At 42.8% G+C, this 17,168-nt stretch overlaps 1 protein-coding gene across 1 annotated transcript in view; it reads left to right on the top strand.

Moving 5' to 3' along the window:
• Window positions 1-571: 571 nt before the first annotated feature.
• Window positions 572-17,168, top strand: part of JAKMIP2 (janus kinase and microtubule interacting protein 2) — a 43,539-nt gene continuing 26,942 nt past the window's right edge. Inside the window, exons 1-6 of the mRNA XM_067567449.1 lie at window positions 572-700; window positions 7,004-7,501; window positions 11,577-11,786; window positions 12,947-13,045; window positions 15,276-15,422; window positions 16,652-16,792. Coding sequence (XP_067423550.1) covers window positions 572-700; window positions 7,004-7,501; window positions 11,577-11,786; window positions 12,947-13,045; window positions 15,276-15,422; window positions 16,652-16,792 — 1,224 coding nt within the window. The remainder of the gene's footprint in view (window positions 701-7,003; window positions 7,502-11,576; window positions 11,787-12,946; window positions 13,046-15,275; window positions 15,423-16,651; window positions 16,793-17,168) is intronic.

Raw genomic sequence — 17,168 nt, 5'->3', positions numbered from 1 at the left:
GGTTGAGACACAGATTAATAAGGCAATGTGGAAGAAGCTTGTTTCACGGCTGTCAATGCTGTACTTATTCTATGGATGCACAGATGGCCTCTATCTAAGGCTGTGAATCAGTGCCAATCATGGACTAAAATTAATTTTAAAAAATCTCTCTTTGCTCAGCTACAAAAATCCTTCTGAAACAAACTGGCTCCTACTTCTTTGTGGAATGCTCCCTGGAGAAAAGAAGGAAGAGGGAAGACATAACTTTGCAAGCCATTAGGAGCGTCAAGCTCACACATAACAATTTGATTGTGCTAAATCCCCCTGGCAAGTCTCTGGACAGAGGTTACAGTGTTTGGAAAAATGAGCTATTGTCTTTATGTTTTGTAACCACATGAACCATTGTGATGCCACTGACCCACTGACAAATAACAGCATGTCTTATTTCTCACAGGGCTTCCAAAGCAGCTGAGGGCAGGACCTTAAGGAACATCACTCAGTAGATGCTGAGACAACTTGTCCTGAAAGGAACAAAGATGGCAGTCCCTATTTGAAAGGAATTAAACACAGAGACTCTCATTAGGAAGAAACAATGTCAAAAAAAGGACGTAGCAAGGGCGAGAAGCCTGAGGCACTGATTGTTGCCCTGCAGGCTGCCAATGAAGAGCTCAGGACTAAGCTAACAGACATTCAAATCGAGCTGCATCAGGAGAAATCTAAGGTGAGTGAAGATTCAGTATTAAATGACAGGATCTGCAAAGGAGAAAAAGATCTGGAAAAACTGAAAAACAAAAAATCAAAGGCGGGCACACATTTTTTTCCCAGAAGACAGGGCCTGATTCTTCTCAATTTATACCATTTTTATCCTGGGGTAACTCCACTGATTTCAGTGGAATTACTCTCGATTTATACTGAGATAAGTTAAAGAAGAATCAGGCCTATGCAGAAGAAGTTTGTTGACCTCAAGATCCTGGCTGTCTTCCAGTTAGTTAGATTTATCCTGCCAACCTCAGTTTCAGTGTTAGTTCTGTGACTGCAGTGTTCTTCATGTGTTACCTCTACCTATTGTGTAGTGTTGCTATGCATTCTCAAAGGACTGCTTTCGTCCCCTCCAAAAAGGGCTGCATTTCAGCAGTGAGTAAAGTGCTCTTTAAATATATAGCGTGCAGTTCTGTGCTGTGCCTCTAGTGCTATGTCTGCACTGCATTGTAAATCTAGGGCTATGAGACCCAGGCTTGTGGACTTGGTGTTTCCAAACCTGCATTTGAATATCCACTCTGCATTGTAAATTGCTAGACTCAGGTCTCACATTCAGGCTAACATATCCATGCCGCACTTCAGAATTCAGACTTCAGAGTCAGCCCTTCTGACTCTGGTCTGCAGCTTGAGCTGCATCCACACTGCAAACGGTCAGGGGTTGAACCCAAATCACAGTGGGACTCCGGTTCTGATCCATCCCCCTAGCAGGATCCTAAGACCTGGGTCCTGAATGCTTGCTGACCTGAGTTAGACTAATTTGTGTATGGACAGAAGAGAGGCTTGGGCTCAAGCTCAAACCTAAGTCAGAGCCTGGTCTTAATGCGCCGTGTAAATATTCCATTAGAAGGGAGGGTCCCAGAAGTGAGGAGGGTCCCAGAGCTCAGTTTCCAGCCTGAGCTGAACATCTATCAAGCAATTTTTAGCCCTTCAGCCCAAGTCCCACAAGCCCGAATCAGCTGACCCGGGCCAGCCGCAACCATACTGCTGGTCTTTTATTGCAGACATGCCCTTAGGATAAATCTACACTGCAATCAAACAAAAAATGCATGGCAGCAAGTCTCAGATCCCTGGGCTACAGATACAGGTTCACCTTACAAGGCTAAAAATAGCAGTGTAGATTTTTCTGCTTGGCCTCTGAAACTCAAAGGGGGGAGGGGGAGTCAGAACCTAGCTCCAGCCTGAGTGGGAACATCTACACAGTTATTTTTGCACAAGCTGGACTCTGTAGATCCAGGCAGAGCCTCTCTGCCTTGGGTCTTTTTTTGCCACATAGATGTGCCTTAAGAGGCTGGAGTGGCCCCCAGTGTAACTTAGCTCTGAGGCTCTAAAATACAGCAGCCTCCCAGGGCTGCTCTATGGATAGGATCTCTTCAGTGCTGCAGTCTGTGGGCCCACCCCAACACCGGTCTCCTGCCCCTTGCCCCAAGCCAACACCCCCGTGAGGCCTGCAGGGCATCCTCAGAGCTGTACGGCTGACTTCTGCAGTGCCTGCACCGAGGCAATCCTTCCTCGGAGGAATATGGGGCCTTCAAGACTCTTTATGCTGCTCCACCCTGGTACCCAGCTCAAAGGTGCCAGAATAGCGGTGAAGGATCTCACCCGTTGTGTAAAATTCTAGCTGCCACTGCACCGCTGCTCCGCAGAGAGGGTGCAAATAGGCTCCCATCTCCTGCTGGTCGTGCTTGCAGGAGTCTGGGTTGCTGTCCCAAAACATCCTCAAGTCGGCAAAACATCCTCAAGTTTTGAAGTTGCTTCGCAATGAAATGGGTTTTTTCCACTGCATTGCTTCCTGCTTTCTTACAGGTGCTTCTAGTCGGGAGCACATGACATGACACCTGGGTTCTGTAGACTCCAGTGCAATTCAGTGTTGTTTTTCTCCTAGAAAGCCTTATATGGAGAAAGCTACGTGTCCCTTGGATGCTTTTGACATAGTGGCAATCTTTAGTTTTAACAGGATGTTTTTTATGAGCAGCAAACAAAACAAAAGTCCCATGTTATCATTCTCATCGATTTCTTATCATCACTAAGGTTAAGATTCTGTTATGGGTATTTTCAGTAAAATTCTGGGACAGGTCGGAGGCAGTAAACAAAAATTCACGGAAGCCCATGTCCTGACCCTGACTTTTACTAAAAATAGTCTGGGGGAGGGGGAGCAAACAGAGCGCTCTCAGAGCTTGCAGCTGCTCCAGCCCCTTCACTGCTCCTGCGGCAGGGGCTGACCGCTGTTGCTCCAGCCCTGGTGGGACTGACCCAACCCTGGCTGCTGCTCTGGTGGGCCAGGGGCTGCTGCTTCAGCAAGCCTGGGGCTGGCTATGGGTCAGTTGTTTGGCAGCCCTCCCGGTTGGCTGCCGGGCAGCTCTTCCGACAGCCAATGCTCTGGCAACCTCGGGCTGACAGTTCTCCAGCCCTGCCCCAGAAAATGTCCCGGAGGTCCCGGAAAGTCACGGAATCCGGGACCACTGTGACAGAACCATATCCTTACTGATCACCCAATCCTGAGGTTACGGCCAATGCTGCCCACATACTAGCACTCTGAATCTGCCACTGAGCCACAGCAGCGGTTTCAAAGGGCAGCGCTTACTGCTGGTTTTTTCCCAGTTGATTGTAATTGAAGCTTGTGACCGAAGCTCTTTGACTCCTTTACAAATAAGCATGGCCTCGGGCAAACAAATCTAGGCTGGGCAGCTTGTAGTTTCCAAAACCGAACAACAGCGAGTGCTTTAGCTTCTATTGGATCTTTTATCATGAAAGGCTTTCTTATCCATATATCAAGACTAACGGTAATCTCAGAGGCCCATCGGCCAGTTGAGTGGAAATCGGTTTCTTTAGTTGTAGCAGAAACAAGATGAAAGAACAAAGACAGTTCGGGGTTATCTAACATGCCGACAATCTCTGGGGTTTTTCTCCTCTCACCCTCCAGTGAGATTTATAGCTATTAAATTGCAACCCCATTTTAACAATGGACGGGATTTGCAAGCAGCAAGGAAATTGACACAGTCGTTTTTTCGAATTCATTCTGCATCTCAGACTTTTACAGCAGGCTGATCTCAGAACCTGGAAAGGCACCATGGTTTTTTAAGCTTTGACACTGATGTTTTAGCATACAGGCAGAGATTAGCTTCTCTTCTTAGGAACCATAGGCTGGCTGCCAGGATCTTGAAGGAGTAGGGAGTTTCTCTCATGCTTTCCACTTCATTCTCTCACTCACCCCCTCTGTCTTTATTCCCACTGTGGCTATAGGTGGATAACACAGTGGCTCCACTCCAGTACATTGTTAACCGTCAGTTTTGGGATGACAAAAAATAATGGAAGTTACAAGGGTGGATGAGTCCTGTAAAAGAGTGATCTAAAATAAATGTAGACATGTTTTCAAACTAACAGCACCTGGGGGGAGTGGGAGAGCAAAAGAATGAGAACAAATCAAAGAGAGTAATTCAGACTCAACACTTCTCAGTGGGCCTGATCTTGAGATGCTGAGCACCTCCTGCAAGATGCTGAACACCTTCCATTCCCAGTGATGTATGTGGGGGTTGGAGGGTGCAAAATATTGTAGGATCAGGTCCAGGAAGTTACAGTGATGCTTGACATGGGCCCATGTTACAAAATATGGAAAGAATTTTGAACCCTCGTAGAGTGTGGGGATGTTTGGATCCAGGGTTTTGGTTTGACCCAGGATATGGAAAATAGCCAGCTACCAAATCTGGCTCTGGATCCTGCTTCAGATTTTGAATCCCCCAAAGTTTAAGCGAGTTCAGATTCAGGTTTGTGGTTTGACCTCATCTCTAATCATCCTGGTGGCAATATGGTAACAAACTGACCAATCACAGGAGACATCTGGGAGAATTGTAAGGGGACTATTCATCCCACAAGCGCAATCAGGCAAATAAGTCCCTCAAAAATCAACAGGTTTCTGTCATCTGTGCCTTTGATAGGCTCACTCTGTCAGGAATGCCATGAAAAGCAAGCCAAAAGAAGAGGCAAAACCTGGGCCAATGAACTTTTTATGAGTAACTCTTTTTCGCCATTTCACCAAAGTAACTAACCCTTCTCCTTCCACATGACCTGGCCTCACTCTCCCACCTTTCCAGCCTCGTAAAACTAAATGGGTAGCACTCTGTAGCCTATCAAGGCTGCTCTTTACTCAACGAGAGGAGACATGCTGATGAGAGACATGAAACATCCTAGTCATTTACCTAATCAAGGAGTGCATAAAGGGCATTTGCAGGCCAAGAATGAAGAGCATGAGAAAGGAGGCAAAGGGAAACCCCAACCTTTGACTAAAATTAGGCCCCTAAGTAAAAGAGGCCTGGTTTTCAGTGGTGGTAATTGTAATGAGGCTGTGACACAGCCATGTGATGAAAAGAGACTGAGCTTTTTTCCTGACTTTACTCACTTGACTGTGAGTTGGGCTTACAAAAGATTATACTGTGCTCCTGTCACACGGCTGGTGTCAGAATACACTGACTTTAGTGGCTACTGCTGCCGTAATCTCCACAGCCCCCTACTGAAGTCAGGGAGAGCTATGAGCGCTCAGCCCCTCTGAAGAACAGAGCACTTGTGTTTATGTGACTAAATACAGCGCTTGGTGCCTATATTTAGATACCCAAGTTTGACAGCTTTGGCCTGGGCTCTTGAAGAGCTTGGAGCCCTAAGAACAAAGTTGAACATGAGTCAGCAGTGGGATACAGTTGTGACATAGGCTGATGCCATTTTGGGGTGTATTAACAGCAGGGTCGTATGTAAGGGATGGGCGGTAACTGTCCCGCTCTGCTCAGCACTGGTGAGGCCTCAGCGGGAGTACTGTATCCAATTCTGGGCACTGCACTTCAGGAAAGACGTGGACAAATTGGAGAGAGTCCAGAGGAGAGCAACAAAAACGATGAAAATTTTGGAAAACCTGACCTATGAGGAGAAGTTAAAACACAGGGCATGTTTAGTCTTGAGAAAAGAAGACTAAGGGGGTACCTGATAACAGTCTTCAAATATTTTAAGGGCTGTTATAAAGAGGACTGTGATCAATTGTTCTCCATATCCACCAAAGGCAAGACAAAGAAGTAATGGGCTTAATCTGCAGCGAGGGAGATTTAAGTTACATATCAGGAAAAACTTTCTAATTCTAAGGGTAGTTAAGCTCTGGAACAGGCTTCCAAGGGAGGTTGTGGAAACCCCATCATAGGAAGTTTTAAGAACACCTGCCAGGGATGGTCTAGGTTTAGTTGGTCCTGCCTCAGTGCAGGAGGCTGGACTTGATGACACCTTGAGAACCCTTCCAGCCCTATATTACCATGACTCTATAACTTGCTCACTGGATTTTTTTCCAAGAAGCCCTAAAACACATTGCTCATTTTTAGGATCTGAGTAATACTTGTCAGGATGACTTTGGTGACCTGAAAATGAAGTAAAACTGCACTTTTAGGACTCTTTTCCCCTTGGACATATATTTTGGTTTAGAAAATATCTGAGACCACTTGGGGATAGAATGGAAGAGAAACATGCCACCTCAATGCATATCATGTGGCATTCTCTAGCTTTAGCAAATCCCATCCTTCAAATCAATTATGATTGTAAGCAGGCACCACCAATATCTCCTGGAGGGCTTTCAACCGATGTATTTTTTTATTATTGTCATTGATTTTTTATCTTGCTTTGTCTTTCTCATTTTAAAAGGTTTATTGACTCTCTGATTTTTTTTTAAGGAAATTGCTTGGGTAGTTTTTATCATTTTTAAATCCCTCTTTTCCCTTCTTACTGTAGATAATAAGTCCATCACGTTCAATTCGAGTTGAAATCTCTTTCTTCATCAGATTGCATCCTTCATTGCACATTCACATGAGTTTGATCTGTAGGGTTGTTAATGAGCTCTAAAACGCACATACAGGTTTGTTAGTGAAGATTGTGGGGTTGCTCTGTTATTGCAGGGTGGGTCATTGCGTGGGCAAGGGGCTTTAGTCATTTGTTTAAATGAACATCAGTGAAGAACGTTTTGAGGGAAAAAATATGTAGGGAAAGATATGGAAGCCCTCACTGAGGAAAAACTCCTAATGAAGTCAATGAGCTTTTTTGCCTGAGTCAAGATGGGATAAAAACTGAGTAAAGTACTTCAGGATGTGGCCCATATTTTGTCATGCCGAGGGTGCAGGAGTAGATGGGTGTCTCAGGTGGGCTTCCCACCCTGCGGTGCAGAAGAGTTTGGATATTTCAGATGGGGCATATTTTATTACATCATGTTTCTGGCAGTTGATTTCCTTTTCTTCTCAACCTGTAGGTCGGTAAACTTGAAAGAGAGAAGATTCAAGAAACTAAGCGGATCAGAGAATTGGAACAACGCAAGCAGACCGTGCAGATCACTGAACTTAAAGCCAAACTCCATGAGGAAAAAATGAAAGAGCTGCAGGCAGTGCGAGAGAACCTAATCAAACAGCATGAGCAGGAAATTACTCGGACGGTTAAAGTCAGAGACAGTGAAATCCAGCGCCTCAAGTCAGCACTGTACGCATTGCGGGATGGGAGCAGTGACAAAGTAAGGACAGCGATGACCATTGAGGCTCGCGAAGAGGCCAGGAAACAGTTTGACTCCGAGCGCCTTAAACTTTTGCAGGAAATTACTGAACTAAAATCTGCCAAAAAGCAGGTGGACGAGGCCCTTACCAACATGATCCAGGCTGATAAGATCAAGGCGGGTGATCTTCGGAGTGAGCATCAGTCCCATCAGGAAGCCATCTCTAAGATCAAATGGGAGAGTGAAAGAGATATTCGCAGACTGGTTAGTAATCTCCCCATGCACCAAACAGCCGGTGTGACTCCTACACCCTTGCCGATTTGCCATTAGTGCTGAAAGGTGTCCTGGGCAGTCAGATCCAGGCAGTGCAAATTAGTTCGCAAACAGATTTTAAAAACCAGTTACCACATCGTTCTTGGAATTAGGTGAGATGAACATGGCTGGAGCAGCAGATGTGTGCTGCTCACGGGGCTACTAACACCCAGGAGGAAATCTGCTAATGCTGTATTCTGTAACAAATTGGGTAGTTTGTATGTGTGTGTATATATATATCTATATATCACATACACACACACAGATCACCGCTGCCCTTGCTGGATGGAATCAGAACTGCTTCACGCTATGACCTTATACTGCTAACAGGGATTCTCCTTTAGCTTTAGTGATAGGGGCTTGTGCTTTGCAAGCAGGAGATTGACAATGGACTAACTGCATAAATATTGTACCTGTCATCTACAGCAGGAGTCTTGTGCTATATATGGGCACTCAAAACTTCACCACACTGGGAGGAACAGAACCCAGATCCTTTTTCCCCAAAAACCCAGGTCCCCAGCACTTGGTTGAAAGGAGAATCTCAGTGTGCAGTATAGGGCGTAAGACACACAGATTTATAGCTCTACCAGACTGGAATATGTAACACCGTTGCATCTCAAACTTGGCTTCACTCTTGCTATTAGTCTTTCCATTTCCTTTCTGCTTGCCCATGTGCATTTCTTTTTCAAACATTCTACTTAAGGGGAAGTTGAGATCTCCTCAAAAGCTTTATCACAAAGAACATGGCAGTGATGTTCTTCTCCACAGTGACTTTAGCTTTCCAGCAACTTGACACAAAATTAAAACAGCCTGCAGGTGCCGGGTGTTTCAGCAAGAAGTGGGGACTGAACGAAAGCCAGAGAGCTGTACATCCCTGAAATCCAAACCCAGCTCCCTCATGTCTTTGTAGACATGAATGATCACGCTCCGGCCTTAAGGGTGGTGTTGTGCCATTGAGCCATTGGTCTGTGTAGGGAGCATGTGGTGCTGTGATGCCCCAAGGGACAGCTCTGGGATGGATTATGCCTCAGCAGGCACAATTCCTGGGAGAGTGCCAGAATGTGCAAAGGGCATGTGTGGGTATCTCTCTGCACAGTCCTGGTCTTGCCCCCTCCCCAAACCCCTCAACCCCCTTTTTGGCAAATTACACCCCTCGTGCACAGAGTTCTGTGCCTGACTGATTGGTCTGTGACTGACTATTCCTGGCCCTTGCCCAGAGGTCAAAAGGCTTCATGTGCTTTCTTTCTTCTAACAACGTTGCCGTAGTCACCAGTGCTTGGACCAGGCACAGTCTAGCACCTAATTGTGGACTGAACAGAACCACTGGATACAAATGCCCCGGAACTTGGGGGTATGATGGAAATCTAGATCCAGATTTTGCTGCTGGGGCCATCTATAATTGTGGCATTTTTAATTGATACGCAAAATAAAATCAAATTAATCTTCAGAAACCAGCAGCATGCAATGTGAAGGTCTCCTGCAAAGAAGAAATACTGGTTTTACCACACTGTGGTTTCCTCCCAATATTCCATGGGTTTTCTACATGTTAATAAAGCTGAGGTTTGTATTTTCAACAATCATAGACTTTATCCAGCAGTGTCGAAAACCTTGTGCTGCAGAGGAAGATGGGAACACAAAGCATGCACCCAGTCAAATGTGTAACACTAAGCAGCACTTAGATATGACAGCAATAGGTACTTTATGATTACAGATAGATAGATGGATAGATACTCCTCCTAACCTCTGTACTGATCAGCTTACATCCCAAAGCCTTATCTTAGCTGTGTACAATATCTACAAATTTTATTATTGGTTATAAAATTATCCAAACCCTTTAAAAAATTAATTTAATCTAAAAGGAAATTGGAATTCTAGTTGAGCTAAAAATATACCTGCAATGCCCCATTTATTTTTTTGATCCATTAGTGTCAGGATAAAAGAAGATTTGTATTAGATATTACATGATTTCTTGCTGCACTTTGTGGTTATGTCTCTGTCTGCAGTTGCTGCCTACCAGCTTTTCTAATACAAGTGATAATATCGAAAGATTTTAAACAGTGGAGGGGAGCAATGTTCTCTGCTCTAGTCTTTATGATGTTGTCAACAGTTATAGAAACAATATGGAAGGTCAAATTCAGTGCTTGTGTAAGTGGCTACAACTCCACCCGCTTCAAAGGAGTTTTGTTCAATCGCAACAGCAATGAATTTGGTCTGGAAAGTTGTATTTACGAGTTGTCAGGTAAGTGCAAAAAAAAAAAAAAGTAATTTGAACATTCAAACTAATTCATTTTTCATTTTGAAATCAGTGGGCAAGACCATTAAGTGGTGTAGATCACAGTATTGTCATTCCCCATTGTCCAGAAAAAATGGAAATCAGATGCCCCCAAAATCATGAGACAGGCTTAGTAATCATGAGAGTTTCATGAGAGTTTCGAAAGAATGAATGTTCGGTTCTTTCTGGTTTTCCTTGTGCTTTTTTGAGTCTTGTTTTCAAGCTTTTCTCTGCAATCCTGAGGACTAGGGTCTTCTTTTATTTGATTTGATTTGATCTGATTTTTATTTATTTTGTTAACTGAAAGCTGAAACTCTCATACAATGCCATGCTTCCAGGATCTGGGTTTTAAGATTAAACACTGAATAGCATGAGACTCACGATAAAATTGTGAGAGTTGGCAACATGTCAGCTCAGTTGGCAACATGCCAGCCCTGGATGGATATTGTGTGACTGATTTGCTATCTTAAGCAGAAAAAAAGTCCCTTTTAAAAAGCTTTTGTTCGCATAAGTGCCATGCACTAGGTCAAACTTTGATCTCATTTACACCAGTGTAAATCTACTGTATCTCCACTCAAGTCAATGGGGTTGCATCAGATTGACATCTGTGTAACAGAGATTAGAATCTGGCCATTAATTTGAAAATATACATCTGAGAGGATTTCAGTATGCATGAAAGGCTACAGGATCAGTAAGTGTCTTTGAGGCTCTGGGCAAAATTCAGCACAGTCAGCATGATGGTTTTGGGGAAATGACTCACATAACTTTCTCAGATTAAAGTGCTTTTTTTTTCCCTGAGTGTTTTACAAATTCTGGATCAGTGAATTTCTTTAGACTCAGTGACATTTAGTTGGCTCGTACCTATCTTTGAAGTTTTCAGGGCTTGTATGCAGTGATCTTATTCTAAACTTTAGTTACCCCTTTCTCTTCTACTCGTCCAATGTAGCTGCCTGGACAGCATCAGTCATTCAGATTGTAGTGAAAGTGATGAAACGTGAGACACTTCAGCATGTGCTGGATCTACCTGAAACATGAGGCAGGAGTGACACAGCGAATAAAACTTCTAGACTTGATTCTCCACTCGTCAGAATGACATTAACAATAGGGAGTGAAGAATAAGGCCCCTGGACTGCAAGCCTACTAAACAGAGGACAAATTCTCAGTTGATGTAAATCAATGAAACTTTCAGTTTACACCAGCTGTAAATGGTATATAGACCATACCCTCAGCTGGTATAAATCAACATAACTCCACAGCTGGGGATCTAGCCTAATCATCTTAATTGTGATCATTTTACACTTACTTTGCACGGGTCCTGGTTCCATGAACCGGGGTCATTCTGGCTGGTGCTTTGGACTTCCGTAGCCTGTGCATGTCTGATGATGATGAAGGCGGGTGATAGACTAAACTCTTGGTCTGATTTTCAGAGAAGATGAGCACCTGCATCTCTTATGTATATCAGTAGGGGCTGAAGGACCTGGGCACCTTTGAAAATCAGACCATACTCTGTGTATAGATATACTTCTGTATCATTCAATGTATGGCCTTTGTAATGTTCATCATAGACTGACAAATCTGATGCAATAAGTATTTGTGTTTTGTGTTGTTGAAAATGTTTGTAATCCACGAGTTTGGTGTTCTATTTAACAACAACAGTGGTGAACAACAATAGTAAGGTGATCTCTCCTTAGTCCTGCGGTGCGAACAGTCTGTTGGGCATGCCGCGTTACACTGTGCTTTTCTTTCGTACTTCAGATGGATGAAATCAAGGCTAAAGACAGAATCATCTTTTCCTTGGAGAAAGAACTGGAGACCCAGACAGGCTATGTACAGAAGCTCCAGCTGCAGAAGGAGGCTCTGGATGAACAACTCTTCTTAGTGAAAGAGGCAGAGTGTAACATGAGCAGCCCCAAACGAGAGATCCCAGGAAGGGCAGGAGATGGGTCAGAACACTGCAGCAGTCCTGTAAGCAGGTTTAACTGTAATTCAAAATACAAATGCTGGGTTTTATTTGGGTTGCAAAATTATTTTGCCCACTTCCTGCTTTATTTTCATGTTGCTACAGAGTGGTTAAGCCTCACTCTGTGAAGTGACCTCCAATGGTAATTCTAATTATAGGAAATAGTTTTTGGCACAGGAAATATCTGTTTTCAAAATGTCTATTCAGGGCCTATTTCTTTACTTACACCGTTATGCAGTGCAGGTATAAGAAGCTAAAGGCAGTTGAGAATGCCAGGGTTTTCCTTGTTTTCCAACCTGAGGTTCTTCCTGAAATAAACCTCATAAGCAGAGTTGCTTAGAAAATAGGCGGAGAAGGAGGTTGTGAGGAAAATTTCTAAAAACATGAAACATTTTTAGTTTTTGTCAGAATTTTCAACAGAAATTTTTAATAAGAAAAACAAAGAGAATTTTTTTTCAACAACTGAAAAATGAAAACTTTCACCTGAAAATTGCTTTCCTTGAACGTTTTTTCCATGGGAAACTTTTTTGTTTTTTGGCAGACACTTTCTGAGAAAATTTTAAATCAAAAACCACATTTTTTCTGTCAAAAAAGTGCCAATGGAAAGTTTTGACTAATTCTGTTCCTCAGTCCAGAAACCCCTTCTATGTATGTTTCTCCTCGGGTATATCTGCCAAAGTCCCTCTGCAGCTGCCTTCAAGGCTCATTTTTAGTCCTATCCAACTTTCTTCCTTGCAGATGTTTATGTTTCCCTTTGCTTTGAGCAGTTAATTCTTCCTGGGCCACTGAGTTCTGACCCAAGGGTTTGAACTTGCACCTTATGTGGTCCTCAACACCAGTGCAAAGTGAAAGTAAACTGCTACCAACAGAACGGTATGTCATTTGCACCCACGTTGCACAGGTGTCAGTGACCACACAAAGTGCATGGGACAGTGCAGAATGAGTCTATGCTATTTTAACTTTTGCCCAGCACCCAGGTTCTTGTGACAGACATTATAAATTATGTCAACCTTACCTATGGGATTCATTTCATTAGAAAATGATAGCGTGTTCACCTTTTTTTTTTTTTTTTTTTTTTTTGAGCACTCCCAATCAATTTGTTTTCTTATCCAATGGACAGTTTCAAAGGAACTAGAAACTAAATGGGTTTTCTTTCCATTTACAGGATTTACGCCGAAATCAGAAGAGGATGGCTGAGCTGAATGCCACTATCCGGAAGTTGGAGGATAGGAACACACTGCTTGTAGATGAACGAAATGAACTGGTGGGTGTTGTTGGCTGTGTCAGCTTGGGGAGGCAAGGAGCTGTAAGGAAAGGAAAAAGAGGAGCCTCCAAAGGTGTTAGAGGCAGAAAACGTTCATGCTGTGACCACACACACACACTACCTCTAGGGCCCAGGGGCATGACGGGGTTGGAAATGCCATCTGGTTCTCAGGTGGGCTCAGCTGCCTCAGGTCCTAAGCCAAAGCCCCTGGATGCCACTGTCTTTCCATTGACTTCAAGGCTTTCAGTCATTAGTCCACCACATTCACTGCCCTCCTGGTATTTGCTGCCTCTTGTGTTTCCATTTAACATGCTACCATTCTGTGTACCATGGAATCACATGACACACCTCAGAAAACACCCATAAAGCACAACATGGTAGCTCATTACATTTAAACCCACAAGGCAACAGTGCCAGTGCAAACCCCTGCTGCCACCTGAATCCAGCTCCTGTATCTCCTGGCCACACTCTGCCCCAGCCATGGGCCATCCCCTCCAGAGGGTTCTCTGGATGATGATAATATCAGAAGTTCTGTTGGGCTCCACGTCCCCTTCCAGTTTAGGGCTCAGATCCACAGTTCATAAGGGTGTAGGCTTAATCTACCACAGCTCAGAGAGACCTTGAGGGGCCTACTGGGAAATTTCACAATAACCTTGTCAGCCAATCTGAGGTGGATTTCCTGTTTCTCTGGTGATGTGCTTTTCTACAGTTCTGCTACACATGAATAGCCCATGATCCCTAAACTCCACCAAGGACACGGTGTCACAATAAATAATAGGGCCATGAATCTGATCTCACTAATTAACCATTGACTTCAATGGGGTTACACCAACATGAGATCACAGCAAAACTGGTGTGTCTTTCTGTGTTCTCTGCCTTGGCCTTTTCATATCAGGTGTTCCTGAGTGCACAGCAGCTTCTGGACAGTTTATTCTTGTAAATCAAAGACTGACTGTTTTTCAACATTTGGCATATAAGAGTAGCCAGATTGAGGACAGTATAAATACCAGATCTATAGAGAATGGATTACAATAAATACAGATTGACCCTTAGAATGGGATAAGTATGCCCTTAAGTGATCATCATTGCTTTTTGACCTTCAGCGTTTCTGCAGTTGTGGTAAAAGATTAAGGTTTTGAAAAGCAGCGCTGTTTCCATTACATTCATTGTGGAGGCAGAAACCATGATTAACTCAATATGAGTTAACATAGATATCTTGTGTGCCTTGATGGGATGTATTAATTAATACTCGTAAATGATGTCTTGCCAAGATTTCAATAATACAGCAAAATGCATTACCTGGGTTGCTTTGATTATGTCTCTCTCTCAAAAACTTGGCTTCTAAAAGATTATATAGCATTAACATTCACCCTACTATGTTCTTATGGGATATATACTTTTAAATTACTGAAGCCTTTTTTAATGAGAAAATGCCACTTCTCTGAAAAAGACTGTAAACACCCTTAGATAATGGGCGTATTTATTAAATAATACAGTATGACTAAGGATACTGCTACAAGTAATGTGCCATATAAGGAAAAAGCCCAAAGGACAATAGAAAAGGGACAAAAGGCTTCATGCCTAAAATCTGGCAACTTGAAATTCCTCCTTCCTTGCCAGAAAGGATTATTTTATTTTGTTTTTTAAAACAGGAACTCAGTGTTATTCAGTGGAACTCATCTTGTAAGGAAGGAGGACATTTAAGTGGACAGGAGTGTAGACATGGGAATATTAGAACACGCAACCATCTACAAAAACGCCTTATTGCTGTTAAGCAATGGTTTGATTAAAATAAACCTACTGTTTTACACAGAATATATGTATGTTCTGTTGTCCATCCAAGCTATGGCTGTGATATTTACTATCAGCATGATTTGGGCCATTCAAGAACCAATCCAACTCTTTCTTTTGGTAAGGAGGTCAGTATGGCCCAGTCGACAGGTTCTATTTCGAGCTCTGCCACTGACCTTCTGGGTGACCTTGGACTAGTCATTTTATCTCTTTGTGCCTCGGTTTCGCCATCTGTTGACCTCTTTTGTGTAGTGCTTTGAGATCTCTAGATGAAAAGTGCTACATAAGAGTTAGGTGGTATTATTCCGTCAATTCCATTTCATACCTTTGTTCAGAGCTTTGTTGGACAGTAGTCAGCTGGGAAGGAGAGAGATGCAAGAGCCCATAGTGAGGGAAGGAAAATCCCTTTTTAACCCATCATTATTGTTCATTATTACAGTTGAAACGTGTGCGAGAAGCTGAAAAACAATGCAAACCTCTCCTTGAAAGGAACAAGTGCCTCACCAAGAGAAACGATGAACTGATGCAGTCTTTGCAGCGCATGGAGGAGAAACTCAAAGCAATCACTAAAGAAAATGTGGAAATGGTTGGTATCAAGCAAAGATCTGTATATGTATGCACATCCACAGGCTTGATGTGGGCTTTCATAAATTAGATTTACAGGCCTAAGTCATGAAAAACAGCTGTGTCACCAAGTCACATCTTACTGTGGAAATTTTGCTTCCATCCAAGCTGGCTGTAAATACGTTATGGAAGGGAAAATATTAAGAGCTACATTTTCAGCCAACTTCATGTTGGTCTTTCTGTTTGCATTTTTATGTGCACATCTGTGGCAGATGAAGAGCACAATCTGCCTCACGGCACACACAGAACTCTCAGACGTCAGGCATTTGGGCAGGCTGGGTGCATGCATCATTTGTGGGCATAACTAGATGCATGTGGAACAGTGGGCCTGCAAATGGGATATCTGGGGCTGTAAATTTCACCACAAATATTTGTTCTATCGTGTGTGGTTGCTACACCTTTTTACAAGTGCGAAAAGCTCTCTTCTTTATAAATCCATTAACATAGCTCCAGCTTTCCAAAGGGTTATAACTGACTTCCCCCACACTCGTTTTGGTGTTGCTTTGATATTAACAAAATGGACAAGCAATACCTTTGGCTACAGCCAGAAATAATGCAGCCAGGTGTTGAGCAGCCTTGCCCCACTTAGCATTGCTAATGTATCTCACCCCTGATTTTTTATTTCTTCTGCACATGGCTTGAGCAGGCTGGTTGCTTTTCCATGTGGGTCCTGCTCCCCTGGTAAATATGATGAGACTATCAGATTACGCAAGCAGGGCTTTGACATCCAGCTGCAGCGTTACAGGGTTACTCTGAAGTTACAGGGTTAATCTACCCTAAGAGTGAAACCAATCCACATCCTGCAAACAGACAAAATTGGTGTCCACACTACAGACATTACAATACTTGTTCTATAGCTCTAGAAATACAGACTTCTACCACTTCCACTCACAGAATTCTCCCTCATGCTTTCTGTGCACTGGTCACTAAAGAGCAACCTCCCTGATATCTAGATAGACTCCCACAGAGTAAATTACAACTTAAGGCCAAGACATTCTCTCATATTTACAATTAAGGAGGGGTAAAGAGTAGTAAAGTCATGACAGTTTTGCAACTGATGAAGATTTAAAAGAACATACAAACAGAAAACATCGCCTGATTTTTTTATTCAAAATGGGTGGGGGGTTAAAATACTGAATCTCACTTTATCTTCCTTTCTTTCTGTATATATATTTTTTCTTCTAAACACAGAGAGAAAAAATGACATCACACCCTCCATTGAAGAAATTAAAATCTCTTAATGACCTGGATCAAGCTAATGAAGAGCAAGAAACTGAGTTTTTAAAGCTTCAAGTTATAGAACAACAGAATATAATCGATGAGTTAACAAGGGTATGTCTAGCCCATTAGGAATTAAAAGCAATTATATATAACTGACATGTTCATCTTATAACAGACAGGTTTTGAGTGATAAGCATTTCGTAATAATAATGCTTCATTGTATCTAGGATCTGAATTTTAACATCCAGTCTCACTTTTTGCAAGTACAATGTTATGGGTACAATTATGTGTGGGCATGGTTTGTGTCATTTTGAAGACGTCTACATGACAATTAGCTGTAAGAAAAAATTAGTTGCAAGAAAGGAGAATGATGCTTCATTCAAAATCAGGTTCCTAGGGTGTTTCACAAAATATCATAAAAATTTACATGATCAGTAATATAGTTTCAGGATTCAATAAAATAGAAAACAGTAAGCCTAAATTATAT

The sequence above is a fragment of the Emydura macquarii genome, unplaced genomic scaffold, assembly GCF_026122565.2.
Source record: "Emydura macquarii macquarii isolate MOO-44397 ecotype Brisbane River unplaced genomic scaffold, CSIRO-AGI_Emac_v2 contig_2768, whole genome shotgun sequence".
NCBI lineage: Eukaryota > Metazoa > Chordata > Testudines > Chelidae > Emydura > Emydura macquarii.
The sequence above is the reverse complement of the archived record's forward strand: the minus strand, read 5'-3'. Positions and strand labels throughout refer to the sequence as shown.